General features: G+C 42.1%; 2 protein-coding genes across 12 annotated transcripts in view; one reads left to right on the plus strand and one right to left on the minus strand.

The window, feature by feature from the left end:
• Positions 1-441: 441 nt before the first annotated feature.
• On the plus strand, positions 442-3,068 carry LOC140362839 (urotensin-2-like). Its single transcript, XM_072449083.1, has 4 exons — positions 442-876; positions 1,476-1,586; positions 2,681-2,724; positions 2,799-3,068. The coding sequence occupies exons 1-4, from the start codon at positions 777-779 to the stop codon at positions 2,895-2,897; spliced, it is 354 nt and encodes a 117-aa protein (XP_072305184.1). The 5' UTR covers positions 442-776; the 3' UTR covers positions 2,898-3,068.
• Positions 3,069-3,112: 44 nt separating this feature from the next.
• Positions 3,113-17,695, minus strand: part of camta1a (calmodulin binding transcription activator 1a) — a 306,786-nt gene continuing 292,203 nt past the window's right edge. For 5 of the 11 annotated variants that reach the window (XM_072449077.1, XM_072449072.1, XM_072449076.1 and 2 more), the window contains 13 exons: positions 12,918-13,090; positions 12,247-12,443; positions 12,084-12,162; positions 11,652-11,997; positions 11,105-11,565; positions 10,482-10,660; positions 10,156-10,399; positions 9,509-9,580; positions 9,324-9,344; positions 9,020-9,219; positions 8,863-8,937; positions 8,606-8,636; positions 3,113-7,253 (listed from right to left, as the gene is read on the minus strand). In XM_072449077.1, coding sequence (XP_072305178.1) covers positions 7,221-7,253; positions 8,606-8,636; positions 8,863-8,937; positions 9,020-9,219; positions 9,324-9,344; positions 9,509-9,580; positions 10,156-10,399; positions 10,482-10,660; positions 11,105-11,565; positions 11,652-11,997; positions 12,084-12,162; positions 12,247-12,443; positions 12,918-13,090 — 2,111 coding nt within the window. In that variant the 3' untranslated portion in view covers positions 3,113-7,220. Of the gene's footprint in view, positions 7,276-8,583; positions 8,637-8,862; positions 8,938-9,019; positions 9,220-9,323; positions 9,345-9,508; positions 9,581-10,155; positions 10,400-10,481; positions 10,661-11,104; positions 11,566-11,651; positions 11,998-12,083; positions 12,163-12,246; positions 12,444-12,917; positions 13,091-17,695 lie in introns of all 11 variants that reach the window. The other 6 variants (XM_072449082.1, XM_072449074.1, XM_072449081.1 and 3 more) reach the window with 5 other exon arrangements.

Consider the following 17,695-nt stretch of genomic DNA (forward strand, 5'->3'; position numbering starts at 1 on the left):
ATACCGCAGCAGAGAACACAAGCGAGTGTCTGGTCTCCCAACCATAAAATTAAATGTCAGTGTTACTTCAAGCGGCCTCGTTATCATACAAGGAGCTCGCTGACGTCAAATTCCTAATAAATATACAAATAGGAGAGTGAGCCGGTGTTACCTGCACATCACAGCTTGACCTAATAAAACGCCATTTATTAGACATGAGGAGATTGTAACTTCTCCCTCTAAATGGTGTGAATAAATCAGCGTACTTTTCAAGAGGGGGCAAAATTAATTACAAAACAGAGTCTGAGTGAATGTCAGAGTGGCACATGTTGACCTTTGACATTTCTCCCAAGCCAATGATGCAAGTTTACTGAGTCAAAGTCAAATGAGATGAATGAACGTTGACGTAAGAAAAAAAAGAAGAAACAAAATGATAAATTGTCTGGCCACCTGCTCCCCTTGTATGTTTGATGTCAAAATGGTTCAACTTCATTTACCATCCCAGTGAAAACAGTCAATCAAATCAAAAGGATGGTAAAACGTTGCAGTGCCCTTGAAGCTTGGGCGGCAGCTTGTGTTTTTTATGGTTGACTGTAATTCACCTGTGACTGCATGTAGATTTATGGAAGTGATGGGCCACTGCGGGTCCGGGATAGAGCTGCATGATACAATAGACCTTTGTGGGAGGGGGGCGAAAAGGTTGAAGAATATATAAAGCACTTTGAATGGACAGAGAAGACAGCAGTTTTTGTTAACCCAGAGGACAGTTAGCCCCAGCGTCACTCTTCAAACGAGGCATGAACCATCTCCTGTCCTGGGCCGTCCTGCTCGTGGCCGCTGGGTCACTGTTGGCTCATCCCATCACAGACTCCGCCGAGATGCCTTATCCAGGACCAGGTAAGAGGAAAAAAAACATATGTAGAGAAGGAACGGGACTAAACCAGAACTATAGGCCAAAACTAGTAAGAAGTATGTGCAAAATCAAGTCTAAACTAGCAGAAAGTCAGGAAAAAGAGGAACTAAACACCTACATCTACTGTTATAATCCAAAACCAGGACTAAACTGAGATTAAGTCAAACAACGAATTGTTAAAACTTGGATAAAAGAAGAAAGATTAAAACAAGGTTACACACAATCTAAAACAGAACCAAACCAGGTCTTATTGTAGGACAACCCAAGGACTGATACAGGGTTAAAGAAAGACTTAATTAGGCCTGTACTCAAATTAAATAAGAAAAAGATTAAGATGAAAGATAAAATAAAACAGGACTATCAGTGGGTTTCAGTGTGATGAAAAACAAGCACAGTTGCCCTAGAAATGTACAATTTCAATCAAAATATGATATATCTTGTGAATGGTCAAGTCCTCCAAAATGTTGTAGAAATGGGAAGTTGAAACCCATGAATTGGACATAACCAGGACTAAATTAGGCCTCAACAGACTTAAACCGGGACTATAGTATAGAACAGCTCCAACATGTGCCTGTGTCCTCAGTGTCGGTGGAGGAGCACGCTCTTGGACCTCTGGAGGAGCTGTCTCTGTCTGAGGACGCTGCTGCAGCTTTCAGATTCTCCCCTCTGCTCCCTCTGGACATCAGCAGAGACGGTGAGGCAATGTTCTCTTCATGTACGGTGGCAAGGTCAGGGTCAAGTTACCCAATTCTTGTATCCATGGGTTTCAGAATGATGAGAAATTAGAGATTTGAATAAAAAAGTTCTCAAAATGTTGCATATTGGAAGCTGAAACCCACAAATAAGCCACTTTGGTTATTGGATTGCAGCTAATTATTATCATTTTAATGTTTAAAATTCAGATAATTTATGTATTCTTTATCACTGTGATTTGGGGCTGGGCGATATGAAAATCAAAATCAAAGTGATGCCTGTGACAATCAGCTATAAGGACTGCAAGTGGAGAGTGGCAGTGGCTAAATCTTATCTCTGGTAAGATGAAGGATTTTGCACTGGTCCCTGACAAATAAAGACTAAAAACTATTTTGGTGAAATTGCCGTTACATGATTCAGTGCTTTTCTGTGAATATCAGTTTTATGTGAAAAACTGACACGTTTCCTTTCCTCTTCTCCAATTGGTCAGCCTCTGTCATGCTCTGAGTGAGTGTCAGGTGGATTTACCAATCACAGAAAAGTGTGAACTGTCAGAAACGTAACTATTCTGAATGTATATGAAATGCAATATGAAATTGAGATTTTTAAGATGGGATATATTGTTGTTATACAGGTTCAGTTTTTGCCACTAGATCAATAAACCCTTGATTTGCGCCCGTCTTTATTACTGCACCACAGTATACTTCTAAGTGTATGTTGATAACTTTACTATGAAGGTTATTTTGTGTTTTTATTATGATTTTTTTTTACATTGAATTTTTTTTTTTTTGACATTGTATTTTTTTTACATCAAATTAAAAAAAAAGTAATCTTACTTATATACAATAAATATTTTTACTAGATTCGATGTCCCCCCAAAAACAAAATTCGATGTGAAGAATGTTATGTGAAAAAACACAAATCGTAATAAAAACACAAAATAACCTTCATACTTTACTCCCACTTCCATAAATATTGCCCAAAATGCCATGTCCAAAAAGCAACCCAATAAGGCCAAGATTTTGTGCATGAAACATCTGCTGTAAAAAACTTCCAGAACTTGTTGAATATTTGCATTTCTGTTATTACTGTCAGATCTGAGAGCGGCAGGACTGCTTCCCAGAGCACTGACTCGAGAGGTGAGTCGTTTTTGGTGACTTTGTACATGTTATCTATTTGACATTTCTCTCAGTCACTCACCATGTCCCCACAGGCCGCTGTGTTCAGTCCACTGAGCCATGTGCTGGGCATTCGGAAACACTTCAGGAAGAGAGCGGGGACGGCCGACTGTTTTTGGAAATACTGCGTCTAACATTTCAGATATGTCTACTATCTCTGCACTTCCACACCGGGCTAAATATGACGCATGTTTGGAGACGCATGCACAACTCATACCTTTGTGTCATGAAGACTATTTAAAACAACTACTGATTTAATCGTGTGAATATGATGTCAAATACTTAATAAAACATGGTAAAGTACAGTCCAGTTCTCTCTTTCCTTTCAAGGAACAAAATCACATAGAAATCGTTATGTCAAGTTTTCTCAATTATTTCTTTTTTTTTATTATTTTACAGCAGAAAGAATATAAAGCATTCAGAAAACATCTTCCATATTTTAAGGGCAATTCAAAATGTTTTGCATGGCTTCAGCAGCTGAAATCTCTTTTTTATTTTAAACATTTCCATCGAGTCAGTGACGCTTGTACATGCACAAATACAAAAATAAAACTTACAAAGAAGAGAACAAGGAAGAAAAAGGGACAAAAGTATAACACGTTAGGAGAACCCAGAGAAGATGAGAAGAGTATTTTAAGGAGAGGGAGCGGGGCTTTAAAAGTAAATGAGGTCACATAACAGAGAAAGACAGAGAAAGACAACTATAGAGGAGCGGAAAAACAGATCTAACTCTAGTTCACATGCAAAGTGTCGAGGACCCAAGACTTCCTATCAAAGCAGGGCCTGGTTTTCTTTTACAGTTTTTGGAATTGATGAAAACGTGCAGTTTCGGTAAAGAGTGCCATAAAATTGCTGTCCATAAAACTACTGAATGCTTGTCTTGCAATACTGGCATTTGCATAAGAGAAAGTCGACTACATATATCCAATCATTTGTCACTAGATCTATAGGTCTCCACAAAATAGTTCTTTATTGCTTTGTGTGCGAGTGGAAAATGTTATTCGACTGTTAGTCCTGCTGTGCCTACCTTTGGGGAGCTTTTAGAGGGTAAAAGGAAGAGGAGGAAAGGCCGTTTCCCAAGATAATAAGACGTGCCCCTAAGCTAACCTGTCATCTCATTCATAAATGGCAGTAAAAATAAGATTTGCAGGTGAACTTTCAGATAACTGCGCTCTCGATCTGGGCTGAGACTTGTACCGCGATTGAACAGGCAACTGTGAAAGAATGTCAAATCATTTTTATTAATGAGCTATATGTAATTGCACGTTAGGCTCCGCTGGTCTGTGTAATGCTCTCCAGTGCAGAGAGGATATCCGATTACGCCCTGCTTCTTTCATTTTGATGTAAAATATTACAATTTAGCACAGAGAGTTGAGTAGGATTGATGTTAGATCGGGGGCTTGTTCCGCAGTGAATCTTGTCTTTTTCCTCCTCCCCGTTTTGGCCGCCTGAGTAAAATACAGAGAGAGAACGCCTCATGTCTGCCTGTGTGCGCGTGCGTACCTGTCCTTGTGCGTGTGTGGTTGTGGATAGTAGTGTGTCATCATTACTGCTCTTCTCTCACTGGCCTCTCCAACCTTGCTCTAGTCCAAGCCTGGAGTGGTCTACATCGAAATGATAAAGAAAAACTCAAAAGGAGGAGTTAAAAGTTAGTTTTAAGTGAATCTTTTCTCAGTCTGTGGTTTCCCATCAGCAGCTACTGAGTGGTGCTCACTGTATTCTTCAGTCACACTCTCTGTCTTTCAGAGTTCTGTGACTCATGTCAAAGCAGCGTCTTTTAACAAGTCTATCAGACTACCGATTCTAGGAAAATAAGCATGCTTTAGGTGCACCAAGGTCACCAAGTTAACTATTTTACCCATGCAAGCATAATAGATCCTTCTCCTTTGCCACCACGTTGCATTGGCTATGCATTCTGACCACACCATTGAGGAAGAATGCACCAACAAACCCCAGTAGTGGCATTTGTGTAATGTGACTTTAACAAGGCGTTCTGGAAACAGAGGAACAGACAGAAAGGAAAGAAAGGTAAGCATGTGGACAAGCTGCAGTGGTGCTGGGTTTAGCTGTTGTCTCTGTGGAGTGGATGAGTTTTGCCAGCCTTAGTCACAACGCCATGTGATGCAGATATGATTAGGCACTTTCTACACAACACTCAGGGAGAACCTTTGTGGAACAAATAACATGGTACAACATCAATGAACAAACACAGGTTTGCAGTGGCACTTGTCTGAATAATCCAATGGCGTCGGTTGGATACAGAATACACTTCCTGGTAGCTCTGCTACAGATATTACATGAATAATGCAGCAGCCAACAGGCACCAAATCAGCAGCTTGTGTACAGTGAGTTACAGTTCATAAAACACAACAGCCTTCACATTAACATGGCACCTGTGCATTGTCTAACAGGAGATTTTAGCTGCTCTGTGATCACCTCCATGTACACTATGCTACACATGGTCTTAATGTAGGTCTTTACATTGAATACATGGCATATTCAGGTTTGGCAGCCTTGAACAGGGATCTTTTATAACACACAGTTTATACTAGGCTTATGGCAAAGTAACTGTTGTGATACTGGAGACAAAAGTGTCTTTGGTGAAACAATGAGATGGCTGGTGGTGGCATCACCACGGGCAAGGCTGCCTCTACAATCTTTAAGATCATACCACAGTAATACATGACATTCCATTTGAAATGACAGCAACATTAAAAGCTCAGAGATTTAAAATTCAAAATAAATGCTTACGTTTCTATGGTGATGACATTTGACGCTATATGGGATGTTCTACGCAGTCTGTGTTCCTTTTGTTCTTGTGATCATACGGCTTGGTGTGCTAGTGTGGACTTCACTGATGATTATCTGTTCTGCAAAAATAACTTAATTCTTAAGCTAGTTAGCATTCACTTGGCACCATTGGCAAAAGATTCTTGGTAGCCCAAAATAAAATAAATATAAATAAAAAATGTAAACAGAAGTTGTTTAAGATAATCTGCAGACTTTTCCTAACTCTAAATACTGTATTTTATTTTTTTTCATTTTGCAATAATATCATGCTTTAGCAAAAATGTTCTCCTCAAGAACAATCCAAATAAAATAAAATACTCTTAATAGTGAAATAGTTTTCATTTTATAGAGCATAGCCACTACTGCTTTTGTTGTTTTTTTTCCCTTTAACTCTGTTGTGTACTTCTCATGCACATAGCTCATTTAGATCCCAGATATTTACACTATATACACACAATACAACCATACTTCTGAGGCATTCAAACAAAACTATACAAATATTCTGTTTTTGTCGCGTACCAGTTTTTGACCCCTTTTTTAATGAATAAAATAATATATTTCTAAAATACAATCCCCTTTGGGTAAATGTTTTTTTTTCTACTTACTTTCAGCCTTCTTATATACAGAAATCGCTCAATTGTCAAAAATATGGATTTGTCAAACCCCAAGTTTGGGACAAGCTTAGGGACCCCTCAAAGAATCTCTAAGACGTCAAGGCAATGTATGTGATCTCCCCCTCGAGGGCCTCAAGCGGGCCCTCTAGTTCATGTAAAAACAACACTTAAAATCGGCATGACTCTACAACACAATAAAATAGGCTAGTTTTTTTCTAGGTTTTAGAAGAGAAATATCCAATGAGTGACCGCTAAATCTGAAAATCAAAAATGAAGTCAGAGGATAGGCTGAAAGACTAGACCATAAGCACACAAGCAGACACTTTTCTCCCCAAGAAGTCATGCATTTTTCTTGGAAGTATTTAACGACAAAGAGTCTGGAGATACAGCTCACTAATACATCGATGGGACAGATACATTGGACAGCGTGGAACTCATTCAAGTAATCGAGGGACACTGATATTTCATGTAAAGCATTTTGGGACAAAAATGGCCCAAACAAAATATTTAATCTCCACATCTTTTTGAATGGTGAAGCCCGACTACATTCATTTGTAGCTCTACCCGGGTCTGGGCAGGCGGCTGGGGACAAAATGTGAAGCTAAACCAAGATTATCTACAGCGGTGGTGACGAAGGTGTCATTGACCTTAACATTTTGGTTTGTTTTCCAAAATAATTCTTAAATGACCCAGAGTGTCTTTGTCCCTATCCTCTGAGATCTTCTCTTCTCAATCGCCTCGTCAAACTGTTTCCAATATATTCTCCCAAAAAAAGACTAAAAAGTCCATGATGAAAAAGTGCAAAAAATGCAACAAAGCAAATGTCCAGCACCCCACACATTAACCCTTGGAGTTTAGAGTCCTGTAGAGTCGTCGCTCTCCGTACCAATGTGAAAAAATGCTGTTGTACGCGTGATATTAGTTGAAACCCTTAATAAGTTTATGAATCGCTGTCCCAACACCCAATTTTTCTTTTGTAAAATGTCTCAGGTACGAACAAAAATAAAGTCAGGGGAAGGATGTCACATCTCGAGGGGGCTCTTCTGAGGTGTCTCATGTTCCCTGGCCCTTTTCAATTCTTTCACCCTGCAACACAAAGAAACGAGCGCTCGTGAACACAACCGTGCTGACATTTTGGCAGCAAAAAGTAAAACATTACAGATGGACATAAAGCAGTCATCAGTACGTCCCCAGGAAGTACTTGGCTGTGGATGGAAATGTACAAGAGTTTAGATAAAATAAATAAAAGAACAGTGTTAAAGGTGCACTTTGTAACTTTTCTAGTCTTGTCTCTATGGAAATGTTATAACTTTTCCTGGAATGCTTTCATTGTATGAAAAAAATAACCTAACTGTAACTGAAGACAGATTATTTTACGGTAATCCCAAAATGTGTGCTACTTTGTTATACTATATGACTGATATTTATTCAATATTAAGTACAGGAGAAATGTAGATTAAAGATAATGAAATACTGTGAGTAAACTGTGTCCCTGATGCACAGGTAACACAAGTGCCCTCAAGTGTAATCAATTTAAGCACTTCTGAGCACATGAAATGCTCTGTGGATGCATTTTGCCTTGTGCTGGTGAATGTTCAGCAAGTTAGGCATGAAAAGAAAAGGCAGGTATGTGTGTGTGCTGCTTCTGTCACGCTGTGCTGATGTCCCTAGAGAAATTAATCCATTAAAGAGCAGAGCTACAGTGGTCCCAGTGGGCAGAGGCTCCTGTTGTTTGTGTTTCCACTGTGACCTATATGCTCTAACCTACATCTCAGCACCAAGACAAGCCTGCCACATATAGTGTTTACATTAGGAGCTGCCTGCTCTGAACAGGTTTCTATTGTAGTGTTGCAGAGGGTCATGTAAACACATCAAGTAAATTTACATTCAAATAACTTAGAAATGCAGATAGGGATAAACTACATTTTACATTGACACAGAGTCCATATTTTGATCTGAGGCAAAGCTAAACCAGCACAAACCCAGTCAGAGACAGATACTCAGCAGGCCTGTAGCATGCCTTAAGGAAGAGCACCACTCCACATGCAGCAGATGAAACAAGATCAAGAAAAGCCTCCTGTTCTCTGACTCTATTCAGTAAACAAAGAAATAATGCAGAAAATTCCAGAGAAGAAAGACAGATAAAAACAGAGGTGTTGTTAAGTGTAGAAAATACATCATCATTCATCAGCATTTTGTTAGTTTGACAGTTCGGCTCGAAGTCTGAGCTTTTCAGTCCACCTGTGGCTCCAGTTTGCAGCCTTCATGCAAGCAGGCATCAAGCAACAGTGATGGAGGGGCAGGGAGGGAGAGACAGAGCAGAGGAAATAAGTGAGGAGAGAGAAGAGCTCAGGAGGAGATAATAGTATTATTAAAGAGTGTGAGAAAAGAGACAACAGGGAGGGGAGAGAGGCACGAGGTGCTGAGACTGCACTCACCCGCTTGAACAGTCTATGGTCCATCAAGGGGCTTGGCATAAACAGCAAAACAATACCAGACAGCTATTAGCACACAGTAGCCACTGTGGGGGAGGGGCAGGTGCAGGTGGGGCCAGTGCACTGAGGGAAATGATGCTGGGGACATGTCTTACCACCCAAAAGTACACTTATTCAACAGTCTGAGACTTTGCAAATATGTGATCTAAATTAGCTGTGTTATTGTGCTGTCTGTTTTCAGTTAAGTCTCTGGTCTCTACCTGTGACGGCAGCGGCGCAGGAACCTCATGATCTTCCTGGCAGCCTGATCTTGTCTCTTTGTGAGCAGACTGCCTCTACAATGAGACACAGAGACATTATGCAGGTGCAGAGGACACATCAGTGATAGTGTGCAGAGTGCTGGACTGCTGCATGTACCTGAGCTTGTGCTGCACCAGAGCGGCAGCAGCTCCGCGGTGGTGGGGCTTGAGTCGGCCACACTCCTTGTAGCTGCGGTAGTATTGCTGAATGAGCACTGCAGCCCTCCTGCTCTGCTGGAACTTCTTTTGTTCATTGTAGCTGCGGAATTTACTCTGGATAAGGATGGCGGCCTGCGTCATCTTCTTATAAAGTGCATACTGCCACAGAAAGAGAAGTGGTATTATTTCACTGCATAGGGCTATACCACCAAACTGCAGGCAGCCTAAACCTGGCCATTATTCTAAATGAGACTTGAGTTTACCTTCAAGGCTATCCATGTAAGCTTGCAAAAGAAATACACACACAGTAAATACTAAGTTTATAGTAAATATGTACTTGAGTATATTACTAATATTACATTTGGAATGCCATGGTTTGTTGGAAGAGGTTGCCCACCCATGCTACCTAAACATGTTTTGAATTATATTTGAAATCTAGATTTGCTACCTGTTTGTACTTCTTGTAACAACGCTGAATTACGGCAGCAGCTACTTCTTGTTGCTCTCGCAGTGGCCGCCCCTGTGGGCAGAGTAAGTGAAGAGGTCAGAGGTCACAGCATGAACACTACAGTGCCATAAAAGGACAGGGCCCTTAGGTCTTCTCTGAACAGTCACTGAGCCCATGCGGCACGAGGACGGAGAAGCAGAGCAGCTCCGCACCACAGGAAGCTCTCAGTATTAGACATACCAGATGACTGTAAACAACAGGGAACAGTTGGTCACACAAAACCCAAAAGGGTGAAAGCTCAGAAGGACTGGGCAAAACAAGCAGTAAGAGGCTCAATAGACCTGAGAGAGAGACAGCAGAGGAACAGAAGCTTATAGTGTCTACATGGAGCACGGGACAGGGGACAATGCAATAGTTTGACTAAGCCAGGCCATGCTCTGCTCAAGCCATCTTTCCCATGCTGAAACCACAGGGACACTTTAGACTGGAGTATGTACTGTCAAACCACTAGAGGCCAAAGGAAGAAAACATCACACAGGTAAAAGCTAAATACCACAACACATGAGAGATAATCCACAGGAGAAGAACGACATGAAGAGCTAACACCAGTGAAGAGCACAGCCGTCCTGCACAGTGCAGGCCTGTACCTTGTACTTGCGGAAGGCAGTTTGGACGAGACGCGCAGCCTCGTAAAGTTCTCTCTGCTCCGGGTCGGACAGAGTCAGCTGGGCCAGCTCGCGCTCCACTTTGCTGTTGGAGGCACTGATGAACTCGCTCCAGTCGGCCGGCGATGGCAGTGTCGACTTCTCCATGGAGCCCTCCCGTGAAGGAGAACTCCCAGGACTGTGGCTGGGGTTTGACATGGAGGTCAGGGGCTCATTGTACAGGTTTCTTTAAGAGATGAATTACATTAATAAATGAACAAAAACAAATACTATGTTCTACTACATGGAGAGTGTTATTAATAAGTTACCTTAGGTGTATAATGCTGGGGAGCTGTTCTACATCCCCTAAATAGTTGGCTAGCCAGTTCATGGTGTTGGTGACTCCTGATGAGTCCAGAGGAGCAGAGTCTGTGGAGCTGAAGGTCTCCCTCTTTATTCTCTCTGGAGTGGCTTCAATGATCTGCTCTGCCAGAGTCATCATGTTTACCTGATGAACAGCAAACAATCAGGATTGTGTACACACTAACTAACTAACTAACTAACTAACTATTAAAAAGCATTATGCGCTCTTAGATATCCAAGATTTGTTGCTCTGGTGTTTGCCAATTCAAAGGGCAATAATATTGACAATAGCTTTGTGCTCTTCCAGCAGAACTTCATCTCTTGGAAAAGTAGATGAATAAATCCCTTAGACTTTGAAGTGGATCAATAGAGAGTATATTATGCAGTGATGGTAATCGACATTGCCAGGAGCAGAGCACACACGGGGGCTAAACACTAAAGGCCATCAGAACTATTTGAATAAAGTAAATGCTTAAGTAGTTGTTACTGTAGTATGCATAATGCTTTTGCTGTATAATAAAGTGTAAATAGACATGTTTTCAGAATTTCCTTGCAGCATATATTGCAGGTTGAACATTGTGCATTTTACCTGCAGGTCATCCATCTGTGTGAGACAGTCCTGGTTTTCCAAATCCTCCCTATACGACAGAAGTTCTGCATTAGCCATCTCTTTGTCGGCCATGACCAACATGCCGAGCTGCTCGCGCTGGCGCAGGCGGTTTACAAGCTTCTCCTTGCCCACGCTGCTGCCTGCACCGGCCCCCTGCCCCTTCCTGCCTGTCCCACTGGAGAAGCCCTCTCGAGAGCTCCATCGGCCAGTGCCGACTGAAAGGCTCTTGTCTGAGCTCAGTCCGTCTGAGGGGAGGCTCTTGGGACTGGAGGACAGCCTGTGGAGCTGCTGCTGCTCCAGACTCAGAGGAACAGACATGGCCTTGTCAGGCCGACCTTGGAACAGTTCAGGGTTTGGTTTGTGTTTTTTAGCTTGCGGCAGATCTTTCTGGGCCTCACTGCTGTAGTAGCTAGATGGCTCAGACCGAGGCCTTCTCAAGTCTGCAAAAGAAAATGTGATGATTACCTTATTAAAGCGATCTCAAGATAATCAGATCGTGTTAATGACACACATGACATGTGCTTGCCTGGGTTGAGGCTGGTGTTGGTTGAAGTTGTTGTTGTGGTGGAAGCACCTCCTTTCTTGCTGGTGTGTGTTGTGACACTGTCGTTGGGCCAGTTGGACATCCAGCTGCCTGAGGTTTGCGTGTCAGAGACCTGGGAGAAGGACACACGGTTTGGGGGCAGAGGGGCGGCTGGCTGCTGCTCCTCTCTCTGCAGCTGCTCCAGGCATTCGGCTAATTTAGTGTGGCCCCGCGAGCGAGCGATCGACAGCGGCAGGCGGCCCAGAGAGTCAGGAATTGCCAGAGCACGTCTGTCCCATTTATACAAGACCACAGCTGCCTCCAGGTGCCCCAGAGCACAGGCCCACATCTACACAAACAGATGGAGAGGACAGAAAGATACAGAGTCAAACATGCTGTGCCAGCTTAACCATAGAGCCATGTGAAAAGCCTTACCAGTGGCGTGCAGGAGAAGTGGTCCACATTAAGAGGGTCTACCTCTAATTCTAGATCAATGCTGTCTGCATGTTTGGTCCTGGAAAAAGAGCGACAACAGTTCACTTCCTGAATGTGAGGCAGAGTGATTAAAGCTCTATTGTGCTACAAGTTTTGTTTTCACCTCCACTTGATGAGCGTTTGAATAAGAGTGGCGTAACCCTGACCGGCCGCCAGGTGCAGAAGTGTCATGCCTCTGAACGTCTTGGAGTGGATTAAATGTTTGGACTTGGCCCAACACGCTCTGCTCATCATCTTCTCACAGACCACCACCACGCGGCTTTCAAACGAACTGCTGGGCTGCACTTGACTTGACAAACACTGAAACAGAAAGTGTGAGACAAGTGTCTGAATTCTGTACTTCGATACATCATTGTACACTTCCCCTTGGAACCCAAGTCAATAATGGTGAGGTGAGTAACTGCATTGTACTTTTGGAGGTTTTCTGACTCAGCTAACATTTGTAGATTTCCAGCAGTGATTCATGGGAGAATGCTTCTGACAATGTCTACAATAGTAAGGAGACTCTTTAAATGAATAGTTTAATATTATATCAGTGTGATAGGTTGCTAACAACTGCAACGAATACATCCATTAAATGTTAAATGTTAAACTTTTTTTTACTGAGGGCTTCACTTCACTCCAACTGTGAACTGTGAGTGTGTGGGTATTGTAGAGTCTGTGAATGTCTGCACTTGTTCTGAACATTGTTTCTTTCTGTCCTTTGCTGCAGAATATGAACTTGCTGAAAAAACGCAAAAAATGAAGAAGCACCAGGTCAGCCATAGCGCTCACCTGGGATTGGCTGCTGTTGCCTCCTCCTGTCCCGGCTCCTCCACTTGTGCCCACAGTGCCTCCTCCAGCACCCCCACTCCCCGTGCCGCTCTGCTGCTGTTGACTGGCCATCTCAGCCATTCTCCTCTCCATCTGCTCCAAGCGCTCCAGGATAGACATTCTGAACTGGTTATCTATACAAAAGAGAAAGACCCATAAACATTCAAGCAACATCCTGAGTGCAACATGATGGGTAACTTCTCTTAATACCAACAACAACAAAAAACAGTGTTGACAAGACAAACTGTGCATTCAAAGTTTTGAACTTCTTGTGGTTGTGGCTTTTGTTGAGAGGTTGTTCTTTTGAATGTTTTCAATCAATGGAAAACCCTCAAAGATGTGGGTATGTGCACTTCGAGCTTTCAACAAACAACCTTAATTGCTATTCATTTTCCAAGCCTGTTTTCAAAATAACCACTAAAGCAACTAATGTCTCTCACTGCAAAACTAACATTGCTTTCCAATTTATAGTAGACCGATAATAACTGGTCCACCCTTTCCCTTCGTGCTTCAGTAGAAGAGTACAGCAGTGGGCCCGCTCCAGCTGATTAAGTATGTTCCATAATGGCCCAGTCCTAGCCCAGCCCAGCTCCATCAGGCGGCATTGTAGTAACACTACATATCTGAAAGTACAGAATCAATCACAGCTTACACAAGGCCTTGAGGGCTGCTCTTTGTGCAGAAGAAGATGGATGGAGCGCTGCTTCTTAGCAGTTTTCATCAACAAGAAGCTAATGTGTTGTAAGTTTTCTAGTACATAACAAATATTTGGAATACTTACTTTATTTTGGTATAGTAATAATATACAAGATGGTACAGTAGTTGAGAAACAATAATGCCCTTTTTGTGCAGCATATAAAGAATGAATGCATCAGTTTGGCCCATTTTTGCCAATTTTATGTCACAATCTTTATGGAAAATAAATTACTTATAAGCTGAAAGTAACAAGGGTAAACATAGGTGGACAATGGTGCAGTACCACAGGTGGATGACATAAAACCCAATACACAATGTGATTTAGCACAGGGGTTCCAAAACGTTTTAGGCTGGGACCCTCAAAATAACTATGCAACTGACACGGGACCCCCACAGCTAAATCTAATTGATACCGGTAATTAATGAAACTGGAAAAAACGGTGAAATCATACATTTATTGTATTATAGAACCTGATTTCAGCAAATCTACAGTTTCAATTTAAAATAGATAAAATATTTTGTCATATTTTGTCATATTTCTTTTATCGGGAGCGACCCCCAGCTCATGCCTCCCCCCAGGAGGTCCCAACACCAACTTTGGGAACCACTTATCTAGCAAAAAACATTTATAGCCCAGACAAAAATGTAGACAGAGGGGAAGAATGGGCAGCAAAAGCCCACTGCAGCGTGGAGTACAGAACACTGCATTAGCATTCCCCATTTAGCCACTATGAGACCGTTTCTGTGGCAACCTGCTGCCGAGCGGTAACTAGGCGACAGGAACATGGCTGTGTGTATGGTCTACTCGCGTGCTATTGGCTTATTGATGAAGGGGAGAAGGGGCACCAGTAAAAATGGGTAAAGGCAAAGAAATGAGAACATTTAGTTTATAAATTGTCCAAAGTGTGCTAAATGTGTGCATCTGTTATTTTAGGGGTTGTGATAGTAGTGAGGGGATCCTCAGTATGAAGCCTGCACAGCGTGACCTGATGACATTTACGCTTCACAGTGTCCTAGGAGTCACGCTCACAGCGTTGTGCAAAGGATAATGCTATAGACTTCCAATAAGGAAGGTTAAAAGCAGGTCACGAAACGATTACCACTGAGCAGAGCGTGTAAAGTCATAGGTAAATTACATCCTTCAGGAAGAACATGTCTTAACAATGGACATCCAAAACAATCATCAAATTCACTAAGTAATCAAACTGCGTCTGTAGTTTAAATAGGACAGACTGCTGTGTCTGCTCTATGTGGACAAACGTGGGCTAAAGCCTGCTCTTGCAGAGTGTTTGTCTGCGGGCAGAGCAGGAGACCGGTCATACCACACTGCTCTGGTCCTCACACTACATCAGGCCGCAGCCACAGCCAGGGACAGACAGGAACAGACCGGGACAGCCAGGGACAAACAGGGGCAGAAGGACCGAGCAGATAGTTAGCAGGAGACTGACATGTCTTTGTTCAGACCCAATGCTGCAGTGTGCTGCAGTGCAGATGATGTCATCTCCACCTGCTGCCTGCTGCTCCAAATGTAATGCACGTTCACTGCAGAGGGAGGAGAGGGGAGGAGAGGGAGAGAGAGGGGGCGGAGACAAGGAAGGTGAGCAGCCAAACACCACTGCATCAACAACGTGACGCGTCCAAGCCCCGCCCACTCCCTGGTTTACTCCCTTGTGACGGCGAGTGGCGCAGACGTGGACAGATGCACATGCTTAAGAGACGCTGAACACAAGCAAAAGACTAAGAATGACAAAAGCACCATTGCCCTCTGGATTATGAAGAAATGAGATTTATTTTTAAAATATCACTTCACATCCACATACAAGAAGATTTTCTTTCTTATCTGTGCGATAAAATAATAAATAAGCATAAACAATGTACTACATTAATTTCATCATACAGAACACTCAAAACAATATTATATTGCCGATGATGATAAAAGATAAAGAGACAAAAACATCATAAAAAAAAACAAATGTTTTCTTAAAGATAATCACGAATGCCAGGCATCAGAATATTGTAGTTCTATTAGGTGCAAGCTGGTGAAAATACCAACACAGAACAGTTCGTACGGTTGTTTTGACAGTGGTAAAATAGTCCCCTCTTCTCTGTGTTTTGTCTCAATTTAGTTTTCTTTAAAACCCCAGTGTCGTGTCCTCCCAGAGGAACACCTGTGGGCTGTTTACTGCTGTTGTTTGAATGTTTAATACGTCTGCGCTCATGTGACCATCTCATCTATGGGACAGCTGACAGGTGCTAGGACAGGCTGATATACTGGCGAACTGGGAGAGGAAGGACAAGCTTGTTTATTGACGTGCAGCAGGGCACAGTGGGGGCAAGAAGAGGCAATATGAGAGATTATGGTGAGGCAGAGACTAAGGACACTGGGAGGGTAATGGACCACGACTGTGGCAGAGTGAATGAGAATAGGCCCATCTCAAAACAAGTGGAAGAAGTCGGAGTAAAAAGGAGTTAGTGGCAGTAAAGGGCAGCGCGTCTCTGCTCATTCACAAATGTCAAGGAGGATGCAAGAGGAGAACTTTTATAGGAGACCATAGAAACATGGAGCTGTGCCAGAAAGTCTTTTCATCTTCATTGGACCAGCAGAGCTCAATCCAAGATGCTTTTAAGCCCTAATAGCCTGGATACTGCCCTGACTATAAAATTCCAAAGGTGCCAAAATAACTACTGCATAACATTTCAAACATGATTATTTTAGTTTTACAGTTGTAAGCTCGCTCAAGGAGTCACCTCTGTGCACCGCGTTTGAACCCATTCATTTAATCAATCAATCAACCAGACAGCTTTATCTCTCCTCAATCAGCGTCACACATGTGGCCGGTCCAGAGGCGTGAGGTCGCCCCCTTTGGCTCGACTGAATGACAGAAGCTACTATTAGCGCTGTGCAGGGCCATCTGCAGAGACTGGAGCCCCGTCCTCTGCCACAGCACCAGACACTCACGTTAATCATTAGTAGCTGCACTGTGTCCTCAAGAAGTATGTTTGTTTTTTCCCCTGTAATAACTAATATATCTTTGATCCATCCAATTAAGGTTGGACTTCCAGCAAAGGTATATCACTTCAGAAATAAATCAAGTCAGTAAAATAAAAATAAATACTTATCACAATTATTTTCCACATAATGATCAACAATGATTTTCATTTGGTCACATAAAAACAAATATAAATGGCTTTCAATGAACATGAACAGAAATGTAACCATTGCTATTTAACACTGAGCTCCAAGCCACATGCTTTTACAGACAGCTTTTATATTTGCAGCAATTATAAAGTTACAAAGGCTGTAATTATGAAGATAATAGAATGTGCTCTGGAAAGAACAAAATATCCTCTTGTACCTGTAGTTTAGACTTTTACAAACATGTTCGGAAATTCCTGGGATTCTTATATTCGGTTTAGCAGTTCATAATTCAGTCTTCTCTCAAATGTCAATGTTCCTGGAGTGGTTTACAATGTGCACTTAACAGAATCCTACTTTTCAAGCAGGTATCACAAATCAGATCGCACTCGCAACACTTCCCCCCCCAAAGTCCTGCAGCCCTAAACCATATCAATGGTGATTAGCAATGGGTCAGTAATCAAATCAAGATGTGTGTTCACATTCAAGAGAAATCTGATCATTCAAAACACTTTGTGACATATGTCAGTTAATCAGTACAATTCATTTTAAACTAACTCTTTCAGTTTCAGTATTGTCTTCCCCTCCCCCCCTTTGTGTGTGCAAAATGTTTTATTGAAACTGTTTACATGCCATTTTTATAAACTAATAACTCCAGAAATCAGATAATGATCAGATGTATTTCAGGATACATTTAAAGACAAGAGTCATAGGAAAGAGCCTGAGTGCCAATTTACACCTGTGAATGTAAACACAGCCAGTGACTGAATCTGGATCTCAATAAACATTTGAGTAATTGGTCCTATAGTAAAGAAATCACACTTCAGATCTTATATTATATCTTATATATAACCTCAAAGCTAATCTAATATGGTTTGAGTTGCATAAACTATGTTGATCTTGAAGC

This window comes from Eucyclogobius newberryi, unplaced genomic scaffold (genome assembly GCF_026437365.1).
Source record: "Eucyclogobius newberryi isolate DKJ021-1_F unplaced genomic scaffold, fEucNew1.0.hap1 SCAF_17, whole genome shotgun sequence".
NCBI classification, from domain to species: domain Eukaryota; kingdom Metazoa; phylum Chordata; class Actinopteri; order Gobiiformes; family Gobiidae; genus Eucyclogobius; species Eucyclogobius newberryi.